This window comes from Hyperolius riggenbachi, chromosome 4 (assembly GCF_040937935.1).
Source record: "Hyperolius riggenbachi isolate aHypRig1 chromosome 4, aHypRig1.pri, whole genome shotgun sequence".
Classification (NCBI taxonomy): Eukaryota; Metazoa; Chordata; class Amphibia; order Anura; family Hyperoliidae; genus Hyperolius; species Hyperolius riggenbachi.
Window position 1 is genome coordinate 431,763,985 of NC_090649.1, and position 26,835 is coordinate 431,790,819.

Sequence of the window (26,835 nt, forward strand, 5' to 3'; positions counted from 1 at the left end):
ACACTTCCACCCTGAGGAAGCTTGGGATTGGACCAAGCGAAACATGTAGGAGTTTCCTTCCCGGTACCACATGACAACGCTGTCCATGCCGCCTGCACCAGCGTGTAACTGCATACGGAGATCCGCATTGCGCCATTCACTCAGTGCTCAATGGAGCGCGGCTCTGAGCTCAAGCCCTGCGTGTGGACTTAACAGTATCCTGAGACTAGACAAGAAGCGGTGTACAACGGATGGGTGAGAGACTTCTGCTTTACAATAGCTTTGCTTGCCTTTGGGTTGCAATACCTAATACTTAAGCGCACTGCATAGCTTGCTCTTGTACACGCTTTGTTGTGGCTTGTACCTTAACCTTTTAAAATAAACTGGGAGCAGAGACCTGTCTGTGAGGGATAAACAAAGCACACACACACAGAGCCTGCAGGGGGCGTGGAGGGGGCGTGCATAACTTCTCCCTATTACAGCAGAGGCAGTGCATTCCTCTCTGGGTTGACAAAGCTCGACAAAGTAAAGAAGACTAGATATATTACAGAGACAGCGCAACTAGAAAAGGCTGCAGTAATTCAGACCACATTAAAACAAGTATAGGAACTTATAGGATAGAAGAAATGAGTCTAAAAATTTTGTTACAGAGTCTCTTTAAGCATCCGCAGTTTGTGTCTGTTTGTTATAGATTTAGCTTCTGCTGTCAATGTGTGTGACAGGGCCTCCATGCGTCATTCCATACTTCCTACACATACTTGTTTTATATTCTTGATCCTGAAACAAGTGAAAACTCTCAGCTTACTCTGCCTTGCTGGCCTGAGGCCAAACCAGCACCAGTTTAATGGGCATTCATCTTTATACTGTTAGCTGTTGGGAAAGTAAAACACCCACACATGTAATTAGACAGGCAATAAAACAAAAATGAAATAAAAAGAAAAAGTTACGGAAAAGTTTCTTTTACCGCAAACAATCACCATCGCTAAATAAGAGTTCTGAGGAGTTCCTTAGATTTGTATATGGAGTAGCATCCCACCCAGCTAAGCCCCCGAGACCCGAACCCTATCGTTCACTGCTCATTGCTCCAACTCTGGATCTGTTACAGCCTTTATATCTTTTCCAGGCTACACCCTTAATTAGAGTTCAAAATTGCTTCGCGACTCCTGAAAGAATCCTAATTGTACATAATTTTGTGTAAGAGTTGTATAAATGCAGATTTTTAAGACTGTGGATTCTGCGGCTGTGAACAACGGTGGTTTATGTCAGCTAACACTTGGACGGTTGTTGTCGTGTGCTCATATAGTGCCTTGGGAAAGAATTCACCTCCTCTCAGGGGTTGTCCTGTTTTGTCACATTACAACCTGGAATTAAAATGCATATTTGGGGGTTAGCACCAGTAAATTTACACAATGGGCCTGATGCGCAACACAGTGGTAAAGTTGCTGCAGGGAGCGCATGGTAATCTTACCATTACTAACTCAGGGAGAAGTTAGAAAATAAATAAAAAATAATAAAAGAAGTTAAAATCATGCAAACACCGGTGCACATAACAGGTGGGGTTCCTGAGAACTGCCACTGCGCAAGACCCCCAAACCTGCATACAACACAAAAAGGGTGGGAAGCGCAGACGCGCCCTGGAGCTGCCACCACCAGGAACTAACCCCCACTACACCCTATACTTACCAAACACAATGCATTTCTTATCGGCTGCCTGGCAGTTTGCAGACTATATAAAAGGCAGAGTGATGTCTGGGAGTGAGCATTTTGTGTTTGCTACTCATATATGCGTTTGTTTTTTTCTCCCTGAGATAGTATGGCTGTCCTCGCTGCTTTAAAAGCACCTGATAGAGTATGGTGGCCTTTAGCAAAGTTCCACCAAGAACTAACAGTTCTATTCTACCCTCTTTCTATCAATATTGTTGAAGCAGTCAAACATCTTAATGGGGTGTACTTACTTTGTCACACGAGTGTAGGATTTTGGGCAGCCTGGTGAAAACCACAGAAAAGCTGTATTCAGCCTTGATTTTGGATCATTAAAGAGCCGCCATGCTTTTTGGCAAAGCTATCCACCTCTTTCAACACCTGGAATGTCTTTTCCTTTGTAAACGTTAGCAGTGATCGCGCTGGGTTTGCCTTTCTCATTGGCCGCCTGCCATTCAGCAGAATCCTGACTGTCTGAGGTGTTCTATGGAAAGGCTTCTCATCGCTTCCTGTGGGTATCAGACTGATGCCGGGCAGGGGCAGCTTCACTCTGACATAGACAGTTGACATCAAAAGCAGACACCAGCAGCTTAGCCAGGAAACCCTGCATCGCAAGCATTCCACACAATAGGGCTTATATCATACCCTAAGCATATCTCAAATAGAGCTTCAAGAATACAAGAAGAGAAAAGAATGAGTTTTATGCAAAGCAAACTTATTCATATGTTCCTCTACCGCAGGAAAGTTAGAAAACAAATACTAAAGCCTGATTGGTAGATATGGACACCACTGGTTCACGATATTCCTCTCAAGCAGTGTACTTGGTGCTTATGGTCCATTCATGCTAAAGACAGAGCAAAGCGAAGCGGTACGCACTGCTCTGAGCCACTTGGATTTAAAGCGGAACTGTAGATACAGTTTAAACACACCGTTTCACTTACCTGGGGCTTCTACAATCCCCCAGCAGCCATCCTGTCCCGAGCCGATGCTCTATGAGCCTCAGTTCTCCCGCTGCCAGCTACTTTCGGTTTCGCCGCCGGGCCACAGCGCCTGGCCACGCGTGTCCTTTCTTTGCGTTCCAGTCTGCAATAGCGCTATTGCAGTGGGGAACGCGAAGAAAAGATACACGTGGCAGGGCTGCGCTGGCCTCGACTTACAAGTCGAGGAACGGAGCGGCGGCGGGAGAATGGAGGCTCGTGGAGGACCGACACGGGACAGGACGGCTGCTGGGGGCTTGCAGAAGCCTCAGGTAAGTGAAACTGTGTGTTTAAACGCTATCTACAGTTCCGCTTTAAGGGTTAAAAATGTAGATTTTAAGATGAATCTGTCTTGCTGGCATCCATTCCTGTTCCCTATTCAGCTGCCCTACAGAGTAACCATGCGCTACTGTCTTTCTTCCTGCCTACCGTAAGCAGTGTTTGTTACAGCCACAAACAAATGTCACAACTTTTTCTTAGGTATCAGGGAGAACGGTTTGACTAGCTTTTATAGCACTGAATTATTAACCCATAGAACAAGCAATAAAACAAAGGCCAACTTTGCAGTAGGATTGGTAAAATATCTACATGCATGTTTTCTCATAATAGTACATGTAGCTTCAAGTCCCCTTCAAATGGGTCTCATTAAAGGGCCCCAGCAACCCCCATTGAAGCTACACTAGATTATAGGCCTTGTTACTTCCATTAGATTTAAAGTGGACCTGAACTCTTGCACAGGACAGAAGGAAAACATAGACACAGGCACCCTGTATGTATTTAGAGAGTTTAGCCTGTCTAATTCTCTCTCATCTGTGGCTAATTACAACTGTAACTTGATCTCTTAGTTGTGTCAGCTGGCTGCTTCGGCAGAGCAGCTGATTTGAAAACACAGGATGTTAACCCTATGTCTGCCTTCATGAAAGCAGGAAGTACACAGAGCAGATTTATTGCAGGATTTGTATCAGATGTTAAGAAAAGTTTTTCTTTAAAGGTTATTATGCTGTTGCTTATCTTTTATTGCAGGGAGGAAGTCCTGAGTTCAGGTCCGCTTTTTAACAGTCCCTGTTCCAGTCCTCTGCTTCCTAGCGCTGGCTGGTATCATTCCAGTTTACATCGGTTAATAAACTCCTTGGAAGAGAATCATTCAGAGGTTAATGCAGCTTGAAGGAAAATGACTGAACCCAGGGTATTAAATTGCATCGCTATTAAATTCCTGGAGGCACATTCCTCGTAAACAAAGAAAAAGTCCTCAGACAGCTTCATTATAGATACTTAAACATTTAAACAGAGCTAAACAGTTGTGTTTTCACAGTATTGTGTTTCCGTTTTTCCTCTGAGCCGTGCTGCCATCAGTGCCTCTCACAAGTCAGGTATGACAAGAGCCTGAAGACTGTTCTCACAGGCAGAGTGTTGCATTACTGACTCAGCAGTCTGACACTAACACTGCCCTGCGATGAGTGAGCCGAGATTTCATTACTCAGCCACCAGCATGCCACTTCATGGCTCAGCCACTCTGCTCAAATAGGTTGTGCTCTGTTTACATCTGGATAACCGTTGCTGAGCAACGCACTGCTAAAGATGCTGAGGATGGAGCATCTGCCGTGTTTATGCATCTGTAACGACGTGCTGCAGTTGTCAAACTAACTTACCTCAAAATGTCAGCCCCACAAATACAAAACCTTTAAAGCGGACCTGAATTAAGAACTTACATTCTGCTCTAAAAGATAAGCAACAGCATAATAACCCTCAAAGAGAAAAATGTCTGTTACAGCTGATACAAATCCTGCAATAAATCTGCACTGTGTCTACTTCCTGCTTTCACGAAAACAGACATATTGTTAACATCCTGTGCTTTAAAATGAGTTTCTCTGCATTGACAGTCAGCTGACACAGCTAAGGGATCAAATTACAACTTGCGATTAGGCACAGATGAGGGGGAATTAGACAGGCTAAACTCTCTAAATACATACAGGGTGCATTTATCCAAGTTTTCCTTCTGTCCTGTGCAAGAGTTCAGGCTCATTTTAAAGAGGAACTTAAGTAAAAAGGGGGGGGGGGGGATAAATCAATACATTAAAAAGTGTGAAGACATTAAAAATAGAAGAGAGATCAAGAAGTGATTGATATTTGCCGTGCAAATTGTTCATATTGTATGATCCACAATCAGCCTGCACGTCATCAACTTTACTACTGGCAGACATGAAAAAACAGGCAGCACCAACTGCCATAATCTATAACCACTCCCATTAACAATGCGCTAGGCTAAAGGTTGTTGCTTTTTTTTTTTTTTATAGATATACATAAGCACAGAGGGAGATACTGGTTGCTTGGCATTGTTGGCTTCCCACAATGCAACAGGGCTCACAGGCAGGAAGCTGTCAGGACCATGGTCATGACATCACACTGTGGGAGGAGTTTCACCACTATATCAGCCATACAGATCTCCCTGATGATCTATTCAAGAAAAGGTAAAGATTTCTCATGGGAAAAGGGGGATTGAGATGACGTTCAATCCTTGGTTTCCGTTCCTCTTAGCGCATTCATATTTCAGAATAGTTAAGAAGCTGAATGGGGCAATATACTTCCGCTAGTGATTTTATTCTAATGTTAAGATGCTAGCATATTCTCCATTGTGTGTTTATTAACGCTTTGTGCATTTAACCCTTTAGCAGCCAGATTAGGAAAACTACGGTATATGTGCGCTGCAGGGCCACATTTTTCCACAATTCCCCCCAGTGTGCCTCCCCCAGCCTGGCAGCCTATGTAGAGTAGCGCAGGGAGGCCTCTCATATTTACCTGTTACAGATGCTGGATCAGCTCTCCTCTTCCTCCACCAATGCCAACGTCCTCTTGATATGATATATGATAGGGACCCACAGGATGCTGTCAGCCTAACAGCGCCGCTCAGTGGCGGAAGTGGGGTGGTGTACTTTCTATTTCAACAAAAGGATGCATTCCTGCACTTTTCAGTCCAAAACCATACAGGGAGCAAACGTAATGTAAGCAACAGTGGCATAGCTACAGATCCATGGGCAAATGTTACCTTAGGCACCCCCAGCACTGTATGCATAATAATCAGGACACAGACCCCCAAACATGGCTTTCCCAGCACAGCCACTGTGTGATGGGTGAGTGCAGAGAAGGAGGAATGGTTTGATAATGATTGCCAAGATTCAAAGCACATAAAGAGGTGATCATTACCAGCACAGCAATAACAAACACACTGATTGAAGGAGGGTCCCATGTGTTAGTTGAGGCTATGACAGGGCCCAGGTGGTCAACTGGGCTCTTAATTAGACAAGACACTGAGCATTTATTATTTTCTCCTGGTGGACTCAAAGCACCAGAGCTGCAGCCATTAGGGTGCGCTCTATAGGCAGTAGCAGTGTTAGAGTCTTGCCCAAGGTTTCCTCACTGAATAGGTGCTGGCTTACTGGACAGAAAAAGACGAGATTCAAACCCAAGTTTCCTGTGTCAGAGGCAGAGGCCTTACATCCACTTTAATTAGGCAGGGCAAATATTGGCAGAGGGTGTTTTTAGTGGTGAAGGTGGCACTTATATCAGTAGAGATTGCAGCAAGGGGGTAGATTATAGTTAAAGAGAAACTGTAACCAAGAAAGTGAACTTCATCCCAATCAGTAGCTGATACCCCCCTTTACATGAGAAATCTATTCCTTTTCACAAACGGATCATCAGGGGGCATTGTATGGCCAATATTGTGGTGAAACCCCTCCCACAGTGTTAGGTCAGGACCATGGTTCTGACATCACACTGTGGGAGCCTTGTTGCATTGTGGGAAATAACAGCTGTTTACAACTGTCAAAAAAGCAAGCAGCATCTCCTTCCAGTGACATCACCTACCAGCAGTAAAAATGTCACCATGTGATAAATGTCAGAATGTAAATCAGGAAGAGGAAAGATTTCACAATGGGCAAACACTGACTAAATCATCTATACATAATTATTGTAAAAATTAGCACTTTTTTTTATAACATTATTTTCACTGGAGTTCCTCTTTAAGCATCCTTAGAGGGAGGTTTTAAGTAAGAAAATGGTCAGGTTAGTTGATAATAAAATATTGCTACAAATTACAAATACTGTATTTTACTATCGGGATTAACTAGAGCCCAATAGTAGTAATTTACTGATGTTCTATAAGTGACTATGCCTGGCCCCAAAATTACCATGGCGTCCTTTTTTGATGTAAGCCTCTGACCCTTCCATAGACTTCTCACTACTAAGGTATCTAATCACTTACAGTTGTTCTTTAAGGTAATCTTTGATTCCGTACTTTATCATCATTTTCTAGATACTACTTGCTACTTAAAACTTTTATTTAGTGGCTTCTGGGCAAACATAAATCAATCAATCACTTTTCTAAATATGACAGAAGATCAGAAAGGCAATTCCTACAGTTGTGGTCAGGACATTTCCGGAGCTTTGAGCGGTTACTGCGGTTTCTTTTCAAGAATTCCCTTGTCAAGCGCGACACTACAATTGTAGTTCCTACAATTGTCCTGTTCCTACTCTTTAAATACACCATTTTTGTAAAGCACATTCACTGAAAAGGGCTATCACAAGTACTGCCATCAAATGGTGTCCCACAACATCAAATGTGGCGGTCCCTGTCATTAAACGGAAACCAAAAGAGGTTGCTAGAAGCTTTGAAGATCTAAGAAAATAGCCTAATGACTTATTGCCAAAGCTTTGGAAGGCAGTATGGATTTCAGACCACAACAAGTCTGTAGAATACCTGAATGGCAGAGAGACCAGAGTTAGGTCATCGGCATATGTAATGATCTGGAAGCCTAGGGCAATGATGCAGAACAAATGTATCAGGTATTCCAAAGCCTACTATAGACAGTACCAAGAGGGCCGGATCATTCCCTTGGGTTGAATATGATATGAAACTGATGGAGGGCAGCCATTTAATCAACAGGAAAACACAGTCGTGACTTTTGTTGTCTGGACTATAGAGAGCAACTGTCTGTTCTTTGAAGCTGTAGTTACCTCTTTCTATAACATGGTCAATTGGAACAAAGGACATCCGTTCTTACTATCGAAAATCCATTACGCCTCTTCCAACAGATGTTCAGCTCCGACCTCTATGTTTGAAAGCCAACACATGTGCCGCACCTTATTCCAGGCAATTATTTAAATAATTATCTCAAATTATATAGCAAAAGAAATAAGTTATTAAGTGGGTAGAATTGTGATGTTCGTTATTTTCACATATTTCCCAACAGATCATATTTTCTCATATCTTACAATAACAAGGTATGCACATAGAGGCATAAGTACAAGTTAAGGGACTCCCCATGACTGAATTTGATGAGGTCCCCCAACATTTATGGCCTGTACCCCCATGATGACCCCATGGGCAGGGTCAGGGGTCATAACAAGTTTGACAATGTGTAGGGATCGGGAGTTGATTCCCTTGGGTGAGTTTGGAGTTGAGTGGGAAAGCAATGTGCCCAGTGGATATAGAGGAAGGATGAGGGCGTGGCGCAAGACAGAGCAGCTTCGAACAGAAGGGGGTAAGGAGAACAATGGGCATGGCCAGAACTTGGCCAAGATTATCCAGTACTCCAGATCTCTCGCCTAATTATCAGAGCCGCCATACACAGATTATCAACACAGATGGCCCAGATTGGCTGCCCCACCCAACAACCCTCTAGTCCAAGTACAAAGCTTTACAGGAATAGAAATTAGGATTATGACCACTCTAGTTTTTATTATGTAGTATTTATATAGTGCTGACATCTTGTATCGTAGTCTAGGGCTAATCTAGGGGGAAGCCAATTAACTTATCTGTATGTTTTTGGGGTGTGGGAGGAAACCAGAGATCCTGGATAAAACCCACACCGAAACGGGGAGAACTTACAAATGCTGTGCAGATAGTGCCCTGATTGGTATTCGGACCGGGGACCCAGCTCTGCAAAGCAAAAGTGCTATCATTTATGCCACAGCACTGCTGACCTGCACCGTCCTGTCAGCGATTAGAGAGGGACAAAAGTATTGCCCATGCTGCTCTGCTCTACAACAGCAGATAGAAGAATGAGGATAGAGAACTGCTGGTGCTGGCTGAACCATGTGGTTGGGCTACCAGCATAACAGGAATAACTGGACACCAGTGCAGATTTTTTGGCAAGTAAGAAATTTCACAGAGTTTCAGCTGTAAATTTAACAGCTTGCCTGGAGTTCAGAACACACCTGATAGTTTGAAACCATTGACTGATTGGCAGCGGATCAATCTAAAAGCTCTTGCAGTAGAAAAACAAGCATAGCTACTTTTGGCATTTAGGTTTTCTTTTTAATTTTGATGTGGTTTGAAGTGTAATACTACTATATGTAAAGCTCGCAGATTACATGGGCATTCCTAGCTTCTAGAAAAACTGCAATCCGATCATTCTTCAACGTAAAGGCTTCATTGCACTACTCTTTAATGTACACCCCGTATAAGAATTCCTGACCCCGCACCTGTGTTATTAAGGCCTGCAAACACAAGAATCTAGTGCCTTCTAATCAGCAGGGCTTTAACCACTTCACCTCTAAAAGGTGGCCACACACCATACAATTAAAAGATCCAATGTTACACCAATTCAATAAATACGATCGGTTGTCCCGAAAAATCAAAAGCTTTTTTGTGATCAAGAGATTCGATCGAATTTCCGTTTTTCCTGATTTTTTTTTTTTTTTTAAGATTGGGCAGACCAATTTTATCAAGAATTGTAAGGTGTGTGATGGATTGTGAAATTGTACAACCAGAAACAATTGTATGTAACAATTCAGTACATTTTTCTCTAGATTTTTCTAACCAAACAATTTTTTCAGTTTACAATTTTTTATTTCGAAATTGCAGCAATCTCAAAAATACCCGTGTGGTAGCTCGAAGATTTCCGATCAATCGGAAAATTGGATCGGAATGCTCGAATCGAATCAAAATTTAAAAAAACTTGTATGGTGCGCTTTTCCCCTTAAACACCAGAGCAATTTTCACATTTCAGTGCTGCGTCCATTCATTTGCCAATAACTTCATCACTATTTATCACACTGAAATAATCTATACTTTGTTATATGCATTTGAAAGTGAATAAGAAAAAAACAACATTATTTCTCAGTTTTTAGCTAATATAGTTTTAAAATAAAGCATGCTACTGTAACTGTACTCACACTTTTTATTTGCCCATTTTTCCTGGTTATTACACCATTTAAATGATGTCCCTAGTACAAGGCATGGCAATAATATTCTGTTTATTATGTTATTATTATCGGTTTATGTGATTTTGGGTACTCTAACAATAATGTAAGCTCTTATTTGCAAAAATAACGACGGGCGCACAGAGACAGGGATGCGGATCTACGCCCCTGGGAGCTCAAGTGAAATTTTCAGGGAAGTAGATGCTTGTCCCAGGGCAGCGGAAATGGTTAATGGTCCTTTAAATGTTGCACAATATACAGTATTACGACAATACAAACCATATCGTAACTCACAGCTGCTCTGTTCATGTCAGCCATGGCTGACCGCTGACCAAGTTCTCAAAACAATCACTTGTTCTGTTATTATTGCGGAACAATAGTGCAATTATACAATACACAGAATATGCTAATATCATTTTAGTAAATGTCACAAAGGCGGGCAGTAAAAGACTCGGTCATTAGACTCTACTGTGAAAATGTTTTTTTTAGTTTTTCCCCATTGGCATTTACTACTTTCATTGGTGTCAGTAGGCGGCCTGGGAATGTTGGGGGCTTTTTTTTTTTTTTTTACAACTTTATTGATTTAGAGCATTTGATTTGTGAAATTGAACTGTCTTATGATTTACATAAGAGAACTGTAAGGACAAAGGCTGCAGATTTAGAAAGATTTAAAGTGAACCGGAGGTGAAAATAAACCGACAACATAAACAATTATATTTATCCTGCTACTCCTAAACATGATTTTTTAAGTATCCCCTGTTTTTATTTTGTATTTAAACATTTACAAAGTAGCTTGAATGTTTTACTGTCTCTAATCAGTGGCAGTCTATTAAGTGTCCCAGAGTTAGAAAAAGTTCAATAATTTACATATTTTCTCTCTCCCTGCACTCAGATGTTGTATTCTGCCAGGAAAACTTTTATGGCTGTAGTTCGCTTATCGGTGATCTTTATTTACATAGCTCTTCTTCTAGGAGAATAATTTCAAAGGCTAACTACTTTAGTACAAAAATCTACATAACATATTATTGCTATACAACTGAAGGCCATTAAAGCAAACCTGATATGAAAGTAAACTGATGAGTTAAGCAATTGTATTTATAGTCTTACTCGTAAATAGGACTGTTCTTGAATTCCATAGTCTTATATTAGTAAAAAAAGGATGAAAAAACAAAAACAAACTTAAAGTTCTGACTGCCTGAATGAGGTTTATACAGCTTCCTTACAGACAAACGTTTTACTATTGAACTTTTCCTCTGTTCCCTGCTTGCACAAGTGTTTTTCTTAGGAGCACAGGGTTTTATTGCTTGTAGATGTGAATGGTTCTTCACTATCACCTGTAGGGACACTTACAGAGAAACTTCGACCAAGAATTGAACTTTATCCCAATCAGTAGCTGATACCCCCTTTTACATGAGAAATCTATTCCTTTTCACAAACAGACCATCAGCGGGAGCTGTATGACTGATATTGTGGTGAAACCCCTCCCACAACAAACTCTGAGGACCGTGGTACTCCTGGCAGTTTCCTGTCTGTGAACCTTGTTGCATTGTGGGAAATAGCTGTTTACAGCTGATTCCAACTGCTAAAAAGCATGCAGCAGCTACATCACCTGCCAACAGTAAAAATGTCACCATGTAATAAATGTCAGAATGTAAATCAGGGATTTAAAAGATTTTATAATGGGCAAACACTGACTAAATCATTTATACATAATTATTATAAAAATGAAGCACTTTTTTATTACATTATTTTCACTGGAGTTCCGCTTTAAGGGTGACGGTTCGCTAACAAGTTCTGTAGAGACCCGTCAGAAGTGTTTTGTTGCTATGGAGAGTTGAGGAGGGCTGATGGTTCACTGCATGACTGAGCGACGCAAATCTGCCTGGGTGAGTATGTGAAAAACAGGTTTGGTCTGTGCTCGGCCATAGCCATTCCGGATCGCTAGGTGATGCATTGGGAAGTGCCGGGGGCCACTTTACACATCCAAGATTCTTGGCAGAGGTGGCCACGAATGGCCAAGAACCATCTATCGTGTGTACAAGGCTTTAGAGCTCCATCTTTTAATTGAATTGGTAAGATTCATATTTACATTGAGACGCTCGTTCCAACCTCTTTTTAGCCACCCGTCTCAATTTGCTGCTGACATGAAGAAGCAGAGTCAACCTGCGAAACACAATCTATCCTTCTGTAATAATTATCTTTTCTGGTAGCTAGTGTAGTGGGGGTGTCTCAGCACCTTGCAGCGAAAAAAATATAGGAGACAAATACGGGAGCGCAATAGTGTAGTATAGTAAGGCTCCCTTTCCCATATTGACTTGTTCATTTGGCACTTTTATTGGCCTGATGAAGCGGGCTTGGACCCGCGCGCGAAATGCGTTGCCTGTGCTAAATAAAAATCTTTTGTCATATACAAGGATTTCGTTATTGAGGTAAGCCACCTCATATTATTTCCTTGATTTTAAGCTGTTTTTAGATGCTTTTATTTCAACCAGGGTGCCTCTTTACCTTCAATTGTGCATTTTCTGGTAGCTGTTGTACGACTGGCTCATTGTTCTAGAGAGGTAGACAAACCTATTCCTCTATTTTAATCTTTTGTACTAATTTTATGGTCCTGCCAATAGTGGTTAAAATAATGCTAAAGAAGGGTCAACCTGCGAAACGCGTTATCTACCCATGTGCAAAAAATATCTTTTCTAGTAGCCGCTATATAACTGGCTCATTCTTTTAGAGACGTAGGCCAACAACCTATTTCTCACCATTTTATTTTTTTGTATTAATTTTATCATCTTGCTAATAGTTGTTACAATAATGAAGAAGCAGGGTCAACCTGCGAAATGCGTAATCTGCCCTTGTGCAATTAATCTTTTTTAGTAGCCGTTTTATGACTGGCTTATTCCTCTAGAGAGGTTTGCCAACCTATTCCTCTCTATTTGATTTTTTTGGACTAATTTTATGATCCTGCCAATACTTATAATTACAAGAAAGAATTAGATAATTACATAAACATCAGTAGGGCTAAGCTATTGGTGAACGGGTAACATATGATAACTCTGCATTTGAAAAAAAATAATAGTATGTTCTAAAATGGTACCATTCTATCTATTTACTAAACAATGGGAATGAAGGTCAGGTGCTTCATTGAATCAGTGTCACTTTCATCTAGGGTTGAATAACCACTAAACACACACACACTGCACAAGAGGTTACAGGGAACAATGACCGTGTGTCCCACAACACCCTGCTGCCACAATAGTATACTGTAACAGATACACGCTCACCTTTCACAAACAATGGGCTGGCCTGTGTGTACTCCTTGCATTTCACCTGACCCTGCAGTCTCCGGCTCTCCATATGCTGTGTCACTCGGGTCTCGATTGTCTGTCTTAGTAAGGTGCAGATTTCCTGAAAAGCACAATGGAGAGAACATTATGCACAATGCAGATAATGCCATCAACGGCACCGAAAAGCGATAAATGCACAGTAACAGAATCTCGTAAAGGTAGAAAGCGGCACACCCAACAGCAGATGTGTTCCACTATAACAATCTTTACAGGGCAGCAGATGCGTAATGTAGCGCCTGCCGCGGGCACCGATACTTAGGGGTCATTTGGAGCGTGGCAAGGTTCACAGGAAGACCATAGCAGGAAAATATACAGCTTTAAGGTGTAATGAGTATAGATTTTATTGTGATTCTGTTAAACTATTGATTTTAACCACTTCACCACTGAGGGGTTTTACCCCTTGAACACCAGAGCAATTTTCACCTTTCAGCGCTCCTTCCATTCATTCGTCTATAACTTTATTATTACTTATCGCAATGAAATGAACTATATCTTGTTTTTTTCGCCACCAATTAGGCTTTCTTTAGGTGGGACATTATGCCAAGAATTATTTTATTCTAAATGTGTTTTAATGGGAAAATAGGAAAAAATGTGGGAAAAAATAATTTCAGTTTTTGGCCATTATAGTTTTTAAATAAAGCATGCTACTGTAATTAAAACCCATGAAATGTATTTGCCCATTTGTCCCGGTTATAAAACCGTTTAAATTATGTCCCTATCACAATGTTTGGCGCCAATATTTTATTTGGAAATAAAGGTGCATTTTTTTCAGTTTTGCATCCATCCCTAATTACAAGCCCGTAGTTTATAAAGTAACAGTGTTATACCCTCTTGACATAAATATTTAAAAAGTTCAGTCCCTAAGGTAACTATTTATGTTTTTTTTTATTGTATATATATTTTTTTTTTAATTACAAAAAAAAAAATATTGGAGAGTGTGGGAGTTAATGAGTTAATTTATTGTGGAAAACTAATGTATTTGTATATGTAAAATGCTTTAGGGTGTAGTTTTATTATTTGGCCACAAGATGGCCACAGTGAGTTTGTTTACATGCGACCTGTAAGCGTCCGGAAGGATGCTTACAGGAAGCAGTACAGGGCTGGGAAAACCACAATGATCGCGCTGTTTCTAATAGAAGTAGCGGATCATTGCGGGGGCTTAGATCAAAAAACAGGAATGGATTTTCCCATTCATTGATCTCTGGGCGAGCGGGCGGCGGCGTGCACGAGCGGCGGGAGCGCGCGCACAAGTGGTGGAAGCCGGACAGCGGCGGTAGCGCGGAAGATACGGATTTCTCCGTCCCTTGGTTTTTTAGGGGGGAAAAAAGGGACGGAGAAATTCGTACCGCGGGGGGTAAAGTGGTTAAATAATTCAAAGAGAATCTAAAGCGGTCATCTGAATGCTTTAAAATTATTTAATTAGAGGCAAGCAAACTTTTTGAGCTCTGCCATTAGATAAAATGATTGTCTTTGATTTGATCAAAGTTAATTGCAATTAATTAGTAATAATCAGATTACTAATTAAGAAAGTGTTAAAGTGTAACTGTCGGGCATAAAATCAAAAATCAATTCTTTATTTTTATCTGGTAAACAATAAGAATGCTAATCAAGCAATCCAAAAGTTAAAATCTCTATTACTTTTCTTGTTTATAAATGATCATTCCCCAGTTTACCTGACTCTTATTTGGTACACACAAAATTTGGTACACAAAAGAAGTTGCAGGGCATGCTGGGTTGTCATTTTTTGCTTCTGTACATTAGTTAAGTCTGAGGGGTTATAAGGAAGCAAAAAAAGACAGCCCAGCATGCCCTGTAACTTCCTTTGTGCGGCAACGTACCAAACAAGAGTCAGGTAAACAGGGGAATGACCATTTATAAACAAGAAAAGTAAAAGAGATTTTAACTTTTGGATTGCCTGGTTAGCATCCGTATTACTTGTTTACCAGATAAAACTAAAGAATTGATTTTTGATTTTATGCTCGACAGTTACACTTTAAAGGATAAAAGACATAAAAAATGCCTCTATTGAAAAGCAAATGAAGAATGTCCTTTTTTGCCTTCTTAAAGAGACTCTGAAGCGAGAATAAATCTCGCTTCAGAGCTCATAGTTAGCAGGGGCATGTGTGCCCCTGCTAAAACGCCGCTATCCCGCGGCTAAACGGGGGTCCCTTTACCCCCAAACCCACCCCCGCAAAACTTGGTCGTCAACTTGGTCGTAAATTTTCTCTTCCTGGAGGCAGGGCTAACGACTGCAGCCCTGCCTCTCAGCAAGTCTATCAGACGCGCATCGCCGCCTCTCCCACCGCCCCTCTCAGTGAAGGAAGACTGAGAGGGGCGGGGGAGAGGCGGAGGTACGCATCTGATAGATGCGTGAGGGCAGGGCTGCGGCGGTTAGCCCTGCCCCAATGCGTAAGCACTCCCTGGCTGTACGGAGGGGATTTGGGGGTGAAGGGACCCCCGTTAAGCCGCGGGATAGCGGCATTTTAGCAGGGGCACACATGCCCCTGCTATCTATGAGGTCTGAAGCGAGATTTATTCTCGCTTCAGACTCTCTTTAAAACAGAAGGTATTTGCGATAATTCAGCTTTAGGGTGCGTACACACTTGTGATATATGTCCCCCGTCGATGAATAGAACCCGATCTCTTTGGGCAACATCACTGGGCAGGCCAGTACAGACACGTGTCAGCTACAGCTGATAACACATTCTATTGCCATGCAAGGGATGAAGGCGAGGTGCATGCATGACGTCACGTGGTGGGCGGGGAGCGGCGTCATTAAAGAAGTTGGCCACCCGATGGGTGAGTAGATCCACCGGGCAGGTCACTCGCGGTTTGGGGGTCAGGGGCTGCCATACACACACTTAAAGGGGAACTGAAGAGAGAGGTATATGGAGGCTGTCATGTTTATTTCCTTTTAATCAATACCAGTTGCCTGGCAGCCCTGCTGGTCTATTTCTCTGCAATAGTATCTGATTAAAACCAGAAACAAGCATGCAGCTAGTCTTGTCAGATCAGACTTATAAGTCTAAACCACTGAAACACCTGATCTGCTGCATGCTTGTTCAGGGGCTATGGCTAATAGTATTAGAGGCAGAGGATCAGCAGGGCTGCCAGGCAACTGGTATTGTCTAAAAGGAAACAAACATGACAGCCTCCATATACCTCTCTCTTCAGTTCCCCTTTAATCCAGGAATAGGTACCTCAGTACAGATAGCCAGGATTAGATGCCTCAGTGTAGATAGTAAGGAATAGATACCTCAGTATAGATAGTTAGGAATAGATACCTCAGTATAGATATCCAGGAATAGGTGCCTCAGTGTAGATGGTAAGGAATAGGTGCCTCAGTATAGATAGCCAGGAATAGGTGCCTCAGTGTAGATAGTAAGGAATAGGTACCTTAGTATAGATGGTCAAGAATAGGTTCCTCAGTATAGATAGCTATGGATAGACACCTCAGTATAGATAGCCAGGAATAGGTGCCTCAGTATAGATAGCCAGGAATAGGTGCCTCAGTATAGATAGCCAGGAATAGGTGCCTCAGTATAGATAGCCAGGAATAGGTGCCTCAGTATAGATAGCCAGAAATAGGTGCCTCAGTATAGATAGCCAGGAATAGGTGCCTCAGTATAGAGAGCCAGGAATAGGTGCCTCAGTATAGATAGCCAGGATTAGATGCCTCTGTATAGATAGCCAGGAATAGGTGCCTCAGTATAGATAGCCAGGAATAGGTGCCTCAGTATAGATAGCCAGGAATAGGTGCCTCAGTATAGATAGCCAGGAATAGGTGCCTCAGTATAGATAGCCAGGATTAGATGCCTCAGTGTAGATAGTAGGGAATAGGTACCTTAGTATAGATCAGGCTTTCTCAACCAGGGTTCCCTGGAACCCCAGGGTTCCTTGAGCACTCTGCAGGGGTTCCTTGGCATTTCCCCCCATCGTGGGGGAAGTATAATAGAGCACACTATAATAGGTGGTAGTGTAACAAGAAGCACTAAATTGGGGGCTCAGGAGACAGTATAATGAGTGGCAGTGTAATAGGGAGTAGTGAAATAAACAGCTACACATACTTTTAAAGACCATGCCTCCTGCAAAATAAATGCAGGGGTTCCTCAAGATCAAAAAATTGTTTGCAGGGGTTCCTTGAGATCCAAAAGTTATTTGCAGGGTTCCTCCAGGTTAAAAAGGTTGAGAAAGGCTGGTATAGATAGTCAAGAATAGGTTCCTCAGTATAGATAGCCATGGATAGAAACCTCAGTATAGATAGTCAGGAATAGGTACCTCAGTATAGATAGCCAGGAATAGGTGCCTCGGTATAGTTAGTCAGGAATAGGTACCTCAGAGTTGATAGCCAGGGAGATATCTCAGTATAGATAGTCAGGAATAGGTACCTCAGTATAGATAGCCAGGATTAGATGCCTCAGTATAGATAGTTAGGAATAGGTACTTCAGTATAGGTAGCCAGGTGGAGGGGGGACGCAGCAGCACAGACCAGCAGCGGCTCAGCAGTCATCAGATGCTCACTTGCCATGATCCAAGTGCTGCAGCTACAATCTTCTTCCTGTTCTTGTGTTCAATCTCACAGTAAGAGCACCCCCTAGAGGGCGCTCTTACTGTGAGATGGAACACAAGAACAGGAAGCAGTTTTTAGCTGCAGCGCTTGGATCGTGGCAAAGTGAGTATCTGACTCCCTCAGCGGCAGCAGGTGGGGAGGACGAGCGGGTCCCGAGCCTGGTCGCGCAGGCAACTGCTGTGACCGTGGCCCCTACACCCCTGCCAGTATAGAATCCTTTATAAACATCCAAATAAGAAGTTCTATTGCTTTATCCTCTCTTTGCACAAGAGGAGAATTTATTTACAGGCAACAGAGTTCAAGAAAGAGCCCATTTCAGGCCCATTCAGACCTTTAACTTTGATGTACTATCTCACATGGTATTAGTAAAGTATTCTCCATATTCTTAAAACCTCAGAATTTCCTTAACGATCAATTATCTATCAAAGCGGCATCCAGCTTATTCTCTTTAATGGCCTAAACGTCATGAAATGTATTAAAGAACCGTTCTATAAAATCCTCTACTCCTGGTACAGAAGTCTCAGCCTATCCCTACAATATGGGAATAATTAACTAACATGTATGCTTAGGTGATGGAGAACAAGCTAATTTTCATTGCTAGTGGGTCCACTGAAAAATGCAGTACATTATTTTCAAATCTTCTGAGGGTATCAATTTTTCCCATTTTCCGGTTAGCCTTATTTTGCAAAAAAGTACTCTAGGGGTCCATTAAAAAAAAAAAATACTCGTTAGACTTACCGATAGACGGTATTTCTACGAGGCCTCCAGGATGGCCCTTAGATGAGAGAACCCTGGCCACTCCCTACAAATGAAACACAGGCTCAGCATTAGATTAATTTGGGAGGGTATATAGGTCAGGTGCTCCCCATTATGCCTCAGTTTTTGCAGAGTAGGTGAAACCCCTGAAGTACCCCACCGTGTAATTTATATTTACGAATAGACACCACGTGAGATAGGGAGGGAAGTAAGAGGGCAATCCTGGAGGCCTCGTAGAAATACCGTCTACCGGTAAGTCTAACGAGTATTTTATCCTTACGTCCTCCAGGATGGCCCTTAGATGAGAGACCCCAGAGTAATCTTACCTCCTGATTTTAGGGTGGGATAATGGACTGTAAGACCTTTCTCCCGAATGTCATATCTTGACTTGTTCTACTGATGCCCCAGCCCTTTCCGCCCATGATGTAGAGACTGACCTTGTGGAATGGGCTGATATTTGACTAGGAATTGGTTGATTAGCCTCGACATATGCTTGGCTTATAGTCTGTCTAACCCACCTAGAAACTGTGTTTTTGGAAGCCGACTGGCCTTTTTTCTGCCCCGCAAACAAAACCAGTAAATTATTACATTTTCTCCATTCTTTTGTACGGTTAAGGTATATCAGAATGGCTCTTTTTACATCTAGCAAGTGTAGGGCCCTTTCCTTTTCATTCTTAGGGTTATCACAGAAGGACGGAATGATAATATCCTGTCTCCTGCGGAAGTCTGAACTTACTTTGGGCAAGTACATTGGGTCTGGCCTAAATATTATTTTGTCCTCTAAAATTGTCATGTAGGGGTCTTTTACTGAAATAGCTTGTAAGTCACTAACTCTTCTGGCCGTGGTGATTGCAATGAGGAATGCTATCTTCAGCGTCAGAAATTTGTCCGGGGCCTCTTCTAGAGGTTCAAACGGTGAGTTAGTCAACTGCCGAAGTACCAGAGAGAGATCCCATGGAGGAAATGTCAACATCTTAACTGGTCTATTCTTAGAGATGGCTTTAACAAAAGACCTTACATGACGATCTTTGGCTGTCTATCCAGGAAGACTGAGAGGGCTGCAATTTGAACTTTAATGGTGTTTACAGAAAGGTTCATATCTACCCCGTCTTGAAGAAAGTCAAGGATTACTGGTAAGGAACTGTCCCTCAACAGTAGTCCCTTCCTAGCCTTCCAACCCCCGAAGGTTTTCCATACTTTGTTATAAATTTTTCTGGTCACCTCTTTCCTTTTGGAGACTATGGTCTCTATTACTTTCTCTGAGAAGCCCTTTTGTCTGAGTAGTTGCTTTTCAGGATCCAAGCGGTCAACTGCAGTCTGTCTAAATGTGGATGGAACTGACCCCTCTGAGATAGTAAGTCCTGTCTCAAAGGTAGACTCCAGGGTTCCTGTAGGCTGAAAAAACTGACCAGCGGGAACCACGCCCTTTTTGGCCACCAGGGAGTAATTAGAATAACCGTGGCTTTTTCCTGCGCTATTTTCCCCGCCACTCTGGACAGAAGGTTGAACGGGGGAAACGCATATACTAGCCCTTCTCCCCAAGGAATTGTAAATGCATCTTGACTTTCTTGAGAAGATGAAGCAACCAGGGAACAGTAGCTTGGGCGCTTGTTGTTCCCTGGCAAAGCAAAAAGGTCCCTGTCTGGGAGACCCCATTTTTCCACCAACTGTTCGAAAATTTCCTGGCACAGCTCCCACTCTGACTCCCGAATGAGATTTCTGCTTAAAGAGACTCTGTAACAAATTGTTTATCTTTATTTCTTCTATGCTATAAGTTCCTATGCCTTTTCTAATGTGGTCTGGCTTACTGCAGCTTTTCCTAATTGCACAGTAGCTGTGTTATCTCTGTTATATGATCTAATCTTCTCTCTATAGTCGGCACAGTCAGGCTGAGGCAGTCAGACTGGAATGTGCAGGGCTGCTTGTGATTAGCTAGAAGCTGTACACACCCCCTGCAGGCTCTGTGTGACTAACACACTCTGCTTAGCTGAGCCTATTAGAAGCTGGTTAGTTTGTTTGTAAACACTGCCTAAAACTGGCAATTACAAGCCAGGTTTGCAGCAGAGAATGGCAGAAACAGCACAGAGGGGACCAGGAGCACATAATGAATAGAATGGTATGCTTTTTATTGTAAGAATTTCAGAGTACAGATTCTCTTTAAGCTGTCTGCTAGCCAGTTCTGACTGCCTTTGATATATGTAGCCGTGAGAGAACTCACGTGGAGTTCGCCCCAGTCTAGTATCTCCAGGGAAAGAGCAAGAAGGCTTCTCACCCTTGTTCCCCCTTGTTTGTTTATATAATTCACTGCTACTATGTCTGACAACACCAGTACTTCCTGACCTTCTAGTCGCTCCTTGAAGGCCTTTAGTGCTTCTTTGATCGCTAGGAGTTCCTTGAAGTTTGAGGACCAACCTTTTTCGTTTGGACCCCAACTTCCCTGAACCTGCACTCCCTGGCAATGGGCACCCCAGCCCCAAGCACTGGCGTCTGTGGTTAGACGGATTGATGGGTTGTGAACCCATGGCCGTCCCTGGACAAGGTTTTCCGCACTCAGCCACCAGTCCAAGGAGGTTTTTGCGAGACCGTCTAGAGTCCTGAGCTGGTTCAGTGACCTGTGGTCCTTGTTCCAATTTGTCAAGAACCACTGTTGCAGGACTCTGGAGTGAGCTTGGGCCCACTGCACAGCAGGGATACATGAAGTCATGGATCCTAAGAGGGATAACACTTGCCTCAGTGTTACCCTCTCCAGTGCCAGGAGGTCCCGGGACTTTCCGATGACCTTCCTGACCTTTTCTTCTGGCAAATAAATTCTTTTTTAAATGGAATATAGAGTATAACCTAGAAACACCTTTGACTGTGTTGGAACTATTTTTCGTAATTGATTATCCATCCTAAAAATTTTAAGGTTTGGATACAGAGGAGTAGATCCCTCTCTACTTCCTCCCGAGTTTGTCCCATCACAAGGAAATCGTCCAGATATGGGACAATCTTTATATTTTTTAGATGAAGGTAAGCTATGACTTCCGCCATAATTTTTGTGAAGATCCTTGGCGACGCAGCAAGACCGAAAGGGAGCGCATGAAACTGGTAGTGACAAATAACGTCCCCTACCTTTAGAGCGAACCGAAGAAATTTTTGGTGTTCCTCCATAATAGGTACATGGAGGTAGGCATCCTGGAGGTCCAGGGTGCACATAAAATTTCCCGGAGTCAGGACGTTCCTTACAGAATAGATGCTTTCCATTTTGAACTTTTTTTCCCGAAGGAAAACATTCAGTCCTCTTAGGTTGATAATCATGCGGAATTTTCCCGACGGCTTTCTGACTACAAACACATGGGAGTAGAATCCTCTCCCCTGTTTGTTCTTTGGCACTACCGAGATTACCCCCTGGCGTAAGAGGGAAGTCACCGCTTCCTTCAGTGCTTTTGCCTTCAATTGATCCTTTGGCAGGCCTGTCACATAAAACTTTTCGGGGGGGGGGGGGGGGGGGGGGGGGGGTAGCGAACTCTAACCTGTAGCCCACCTTTATAATGTTTAAAATGTATAATGTTTAAAATTAATTGGCTTTGAGATACTGTACTCCACTGGTCTAGGAAGTACAGTAATCTCCCCCCCACCCTTACCGTGTCACTTGCTGTCCTTATTTCCAGGGGCATTGGCCCTCTGAGATGCAGAGGCTCCTCTACCCCTACCCCTGGCATAAGACCAGCCCCTTCTGGAATCTGGGATCCTACCCCTGAAACTAGTAGCCCCTCTTCCGCTAAAATACCTTTTAAGTTGTCCTCTTTTCCTCTTATCAGGAAATGTTTTCCTTTTGTCCGTAGAACGAATAAGTACTTCCTCTAAGTCTTTACCAAATAAAAGACTCCCCTGAAACTTCATCGCACAGAGACGAGTTTTGGAGGTTACGTCACCATCCCAGGTCTTAAGCCAGGTGGCTCTCCTAATCGCATTCACCAGGCCTAGCGCCTTAGCTGCCGCCCTTAGGGACTCTACCAAAGCGTCTGCCAAAAAGGCTAGAGCTCTTGCTATGACAGGTAAAGACTCTACAATCTCCAAGTGAGGGGTGCCTGACACTAAGTGATTTTGCAACTCATCTATCCAGGTGATTAAGTTCCTGGAGACACACACGGAAGAAATGGTGGGTCTGCACAAGAAGGAGATAGCCTCCCAAGAACGTTTGGCTAAGACTTCCACTTTTTTGTCCATGGGGTCTTTTAGGGCCCCAGTATCTTCGAAGGATAGGTCAGCGTCCTTCGAGTACTGGGACAGACTTGCATCTAGCTTTGGACACTTAGCCCACCTCTCTACTTCTTCCTCTTTAAAAGGGAACCTCCTTTTAAAAGATTTGGGGATGGCAAGCCTCCTCTCTGGCGTCTCCCACTGATCATCAATAATCGAGTCGAGAGCCTTATGTATTGGGAAAACTCTGCCCACAGGAACCTGTAGTCCCTTATAGATTTCATCCTGTATGGAGTTCGTCTGTTCTGTAATAGTAATCTGTTCTGAGTCGTAAATAGCCTTGAGTAACTCTGGTGTCTCATCTGCACTAAAAAGGTATTTGGAGGCTCTAGTTAGTACCTGAGCGTCCCCTGACTCAGTCTCTGAAGGGTCTTCCTCTATTTCCTCAGCGTCCTCTACGGACGAGTAATCCTGCTGTCTATCCTGAACAGGGACCACCCTGGAAAAGGTAGATGCATGGGAGGACTGGGCAGACTGTGTCTGTTCCGACATAGCTGCCCGGAGTGTTTGGAAAGTAGTCTGCATCTCTGAAGTAAAGGAAGCAAGAAACTTTCTAATTACTTTGGAGGATTCCTGCTCTTCAGAATCCTCCATACATTTCTGACAAACATTCTTTTGCCAAGTGTCAGGTAATTTTGCATTACAATTATTGCATCTTTTAGATTTATTTTTATGTTTAAGGGAAGTTTTTCCGTTGTCTTTAGCCTAAAACATAAGATAAAAAGATAAGGTCTATGAGTATACCAACATAGCCTATCTGAAACAAGAAAACTGAAAAAGGCATGCAAGAGTAACTTCATACCTGTCCAGCAGCCGCCTGGCTAGAAGGATCTGTTTTCTTTGTCGGCTCTCCTGCAGCAGCTACTGTTTGATCCATGCTGACCGAGAGCCAGCTTCCAACTGACACAGCCCCTTAAGAGGTAGCCGGTGGCTCCGCCCCTGTCTTCCAGGGACTGATAGCGCCATCTTTGAATATGGCAAGGGGTGAACAGGGATCACCCTACACCCTGCCATTCCTGGGTGGGTACGAGCGAGGCCTACTGCCTCCAAACCCAACCCCCAAGCCGCAACCAACTTGTCCGTGATGGTCTGCGCGCAGACCCAGTTCCGAACAGCTGCGGGGAAGCTATTCGCCGACCCCCCCCCCCCCCCGAAAGCGGAAGTCCAGTAGACAGGGGCGTGGCTTACCGCGGCTGGTTTCCGGACGCAAGCCAAGCTTCCGCCTCACCGCTCAGCACGCTGCCCCAACTTCCGCCTGCCAAACAGGTACAGCCTGCATGCGCCCACGGACAGCCACAAGGTAGCCAGTACCTCTACCTGGCTCCCGCGCGAGGATGACAGACAGCCTCAGCCGCCCGCCATCCTCGGACAAGGTAAAGCCGCCTGGCACAGTTTTCTTTACCGTGTCACTTTCTCAGCTTTATCCCCTAGTCCAACCACAGGCATCACCATGCCTGCAGTCCGCGCAGGGTCGCATGGTCGGTGGGGAAGGCATAGGAACATAGAGACCACAACGACTCCAACACATGGTCCCTAGTCCTCTAAGGCCTGTGGAACCTTGCAGGAAGGAAACACAGTGAAAACTGAGGCATAATGGGGAGCACCTGACCTATATACCCTCCCAAATTAATCTAATGCTGAGCCTGTGTTTCATTTATAGGGAGTGGCCAGGGTTCTCTCATCTAAGGGCCATCCTGGAGGACATAAGGATAAAAAATAGCTCAACCTTTTATTGTTAGAAACAAATGATTCACACCCTCTTGGAAGAGTGTGCGGACCATGATCCTTTGTTTCTGATCCAGGGCAACCAGCACACAGTCCAGTGCCTCATACAGTTAAGCAACCCTGAAGCCAGTAAAAAAAATAAAATGAAATTGAAAAAAAAAAAAAAAAAAAAGAGATCCTCACCTATGGAGAGGGCAGGCTCTGGATCACATAGAGATTTCCCATGTTCCTTTGTTCCACTGCTGTGCCCCATTCAAATTTCACACCTTCAGGACCCCTGGAAAGGCTTCGGAAGCAGTCGCATCTCTGAATGCTTCTGAAGACGGATGCATCCGTACTGCGCCTTCTCAAGCCTGGACATGCATGTGCACAGTATGGATCCACTCGTCTTCGGAATTACACGGGGATGCCAGTACTTCTGCAAGCTGAGGAGTCTTGAGGCGTGTTCAGACATTCTAGTAAGATAACTTCCATGGAGGGCCTGGCGGTGGAACGAGGGGACAAAGAGAGGAAAAGCTCTGTGGGATACAGAGCCTTCCTTCTTAGGCGAGTATGCAAATCTTTTTTATCATTCAGGTTTGTTTTAGGCCTGGTTCACTCTGGCAGTAAAAACGGCACATTCGCAGATCCTAACGGAACAGATCCTAATGAATGCGAACATAACCAATGTTAACCGATGGATCTGTTCACATTGGTCTGTTAGAACAGATCCGTTCCGTGTGATCTGCTGAACAGACCACAAACTTGGTTCTGCAGCAATTTTTCCGGACTGCTGAGCCAAGCGGAATAGAAACGGAAGCTGAAGAGCGGCATTGGGGCAATGAGAGAACAAAATGTTTCTTCCCACTAGTGAAGAAATGGACTGTTCTAGTCAGCAAAATCCACATTTGTGATTTTGGGGGGGGGGGGGGGGGGATGTCAAGGTGGATGTGGGGAAGCAGCTGGGTGGCAAGGGAGTAAAGACAGATACGATCGACCGGTAATCAGATCCTTTTTCATGGATCGGTTTGTCACTTAATTGCCAGTGTGAACCGGGCCTTAAACTGGCAGTCTGTGGCAAAAAAAGGATATTGGGATAACTGAAAGCACACCACCATTCTCCACACTGCTGCTTACAAGAAGAAAATTACCTGGTGCCGTATTTGATATGCGATTTTCTTGCACTCCCATGTATTTTGCAGGCAAATGCAGAACAAAATGCTGCATTCAAATCTAATTGTATTCATGGAAAGGGGTATGGCAAATTCCATGTACCCCAAAAAACAGATGGAATTGCTGTCAGTGGAAAAAGGGCCTTTACCGTGAAAAAACAAATGGAAAAGTTGGGTAAAGGAAGTTCTAAGTAAATTAACATAGTAACGGCCGTGACTGAAGTACCGCGGTAACAATACTTCACAGGACCACCCGCAGGTAAAGTTGCGCATAACTAAGGAAGGCACGCTCCTTACATAGCAGCGAGCGCGGCTTTGTAAGCGAGGCAAAGGGGGCGCTCCTTCACATTAATTAGGCCCAATATCTCCCTCTGTGTATAGAACTCTCAGTAAAGGAACATTCCGTACAGATCACATTGCAGGACCAAAGATGTCACCACCAGTGATTTTTTTGCCAAATACAATATTGTCACCATACATTGTGCTAGGAACATAATCTAAATCTTGTTATAACCAGGGCGGATAAGCAAATAAAATGTGTGGGTTTAACTTCTAGTTAGCACTGTTTATTGTAAAGCTATACTGGATGTAAATGGAGAAATAGTGTGTTTTTCTATTTTTACACTTATTTTTCCCTTTAAAATGCATAGAAAATAAGGTAATTACTAAACAAAATTATTACATGCTAAAAGCTTAATTTGTCCTGAAAAAAAACAATATATAGATCATTTAGGTGTGATAAGTAGTAATAAAGTTATTGGTGAATGAATGAGATCAGCGCTGATATGTGAAAATTGCTCTCGTCCTAAAGTGGTTAATCTGAATGTTCACATTGCCAAGACTGGCAACATACAAATGACATGCAAAGTCGTGCACTTGTGGGAAGCAGTTAATAAGGCTGACAACCCAGAGCAAATTGCCTTATCTCAGTCACAGTGACAGCTTGGAATGCATGGGAAGTCTGCAGCACCATTAAAGGGTCAGAATGTATTGCTGTAGGGAAGACAGCAAGCAGCATTGCAATGATACAATGACAGAATACCTTCCCTATAGTGGGGAATACATGGACTGTCTTCCTCATCCCAGGGTCTACAAAAAAACGAATAGGCAGCTTCCACCGGATGCCTTTTCACATTTTAAAAGACAATTTATCAGTTCCAATATGTTTGGAAGAGATGCCCAGCTGGTCCAAC

The 26,835-nt window shown here is 43.2% G+C and overlaps 1 protein-coding gene across 2 annotated transcripts in view; it reads right to left on the reverse strand.

Annotated features, from left to right (window-relative positions):
- The window catches only part of SLX4IP (SLX4 interacting protein), a 259,813-nt gene that overhangs the window by 104,536 nt on the left and 128,442 nt on the right, over positions 1-26,835 (reverse strand). For both annotated transcript variants that reach the window (XM_068232488.1, XM_068232487.1), the window contains one exon: positions 13,136-13,259. In XM_068232488.1, the coding sequence (XP_068088589.1) occupies positions 13,136-13,259 (124 nt within the window). The remainder of the gene's footprint in view (positions 1-13,135; positions 13,260-26,835) is intronic.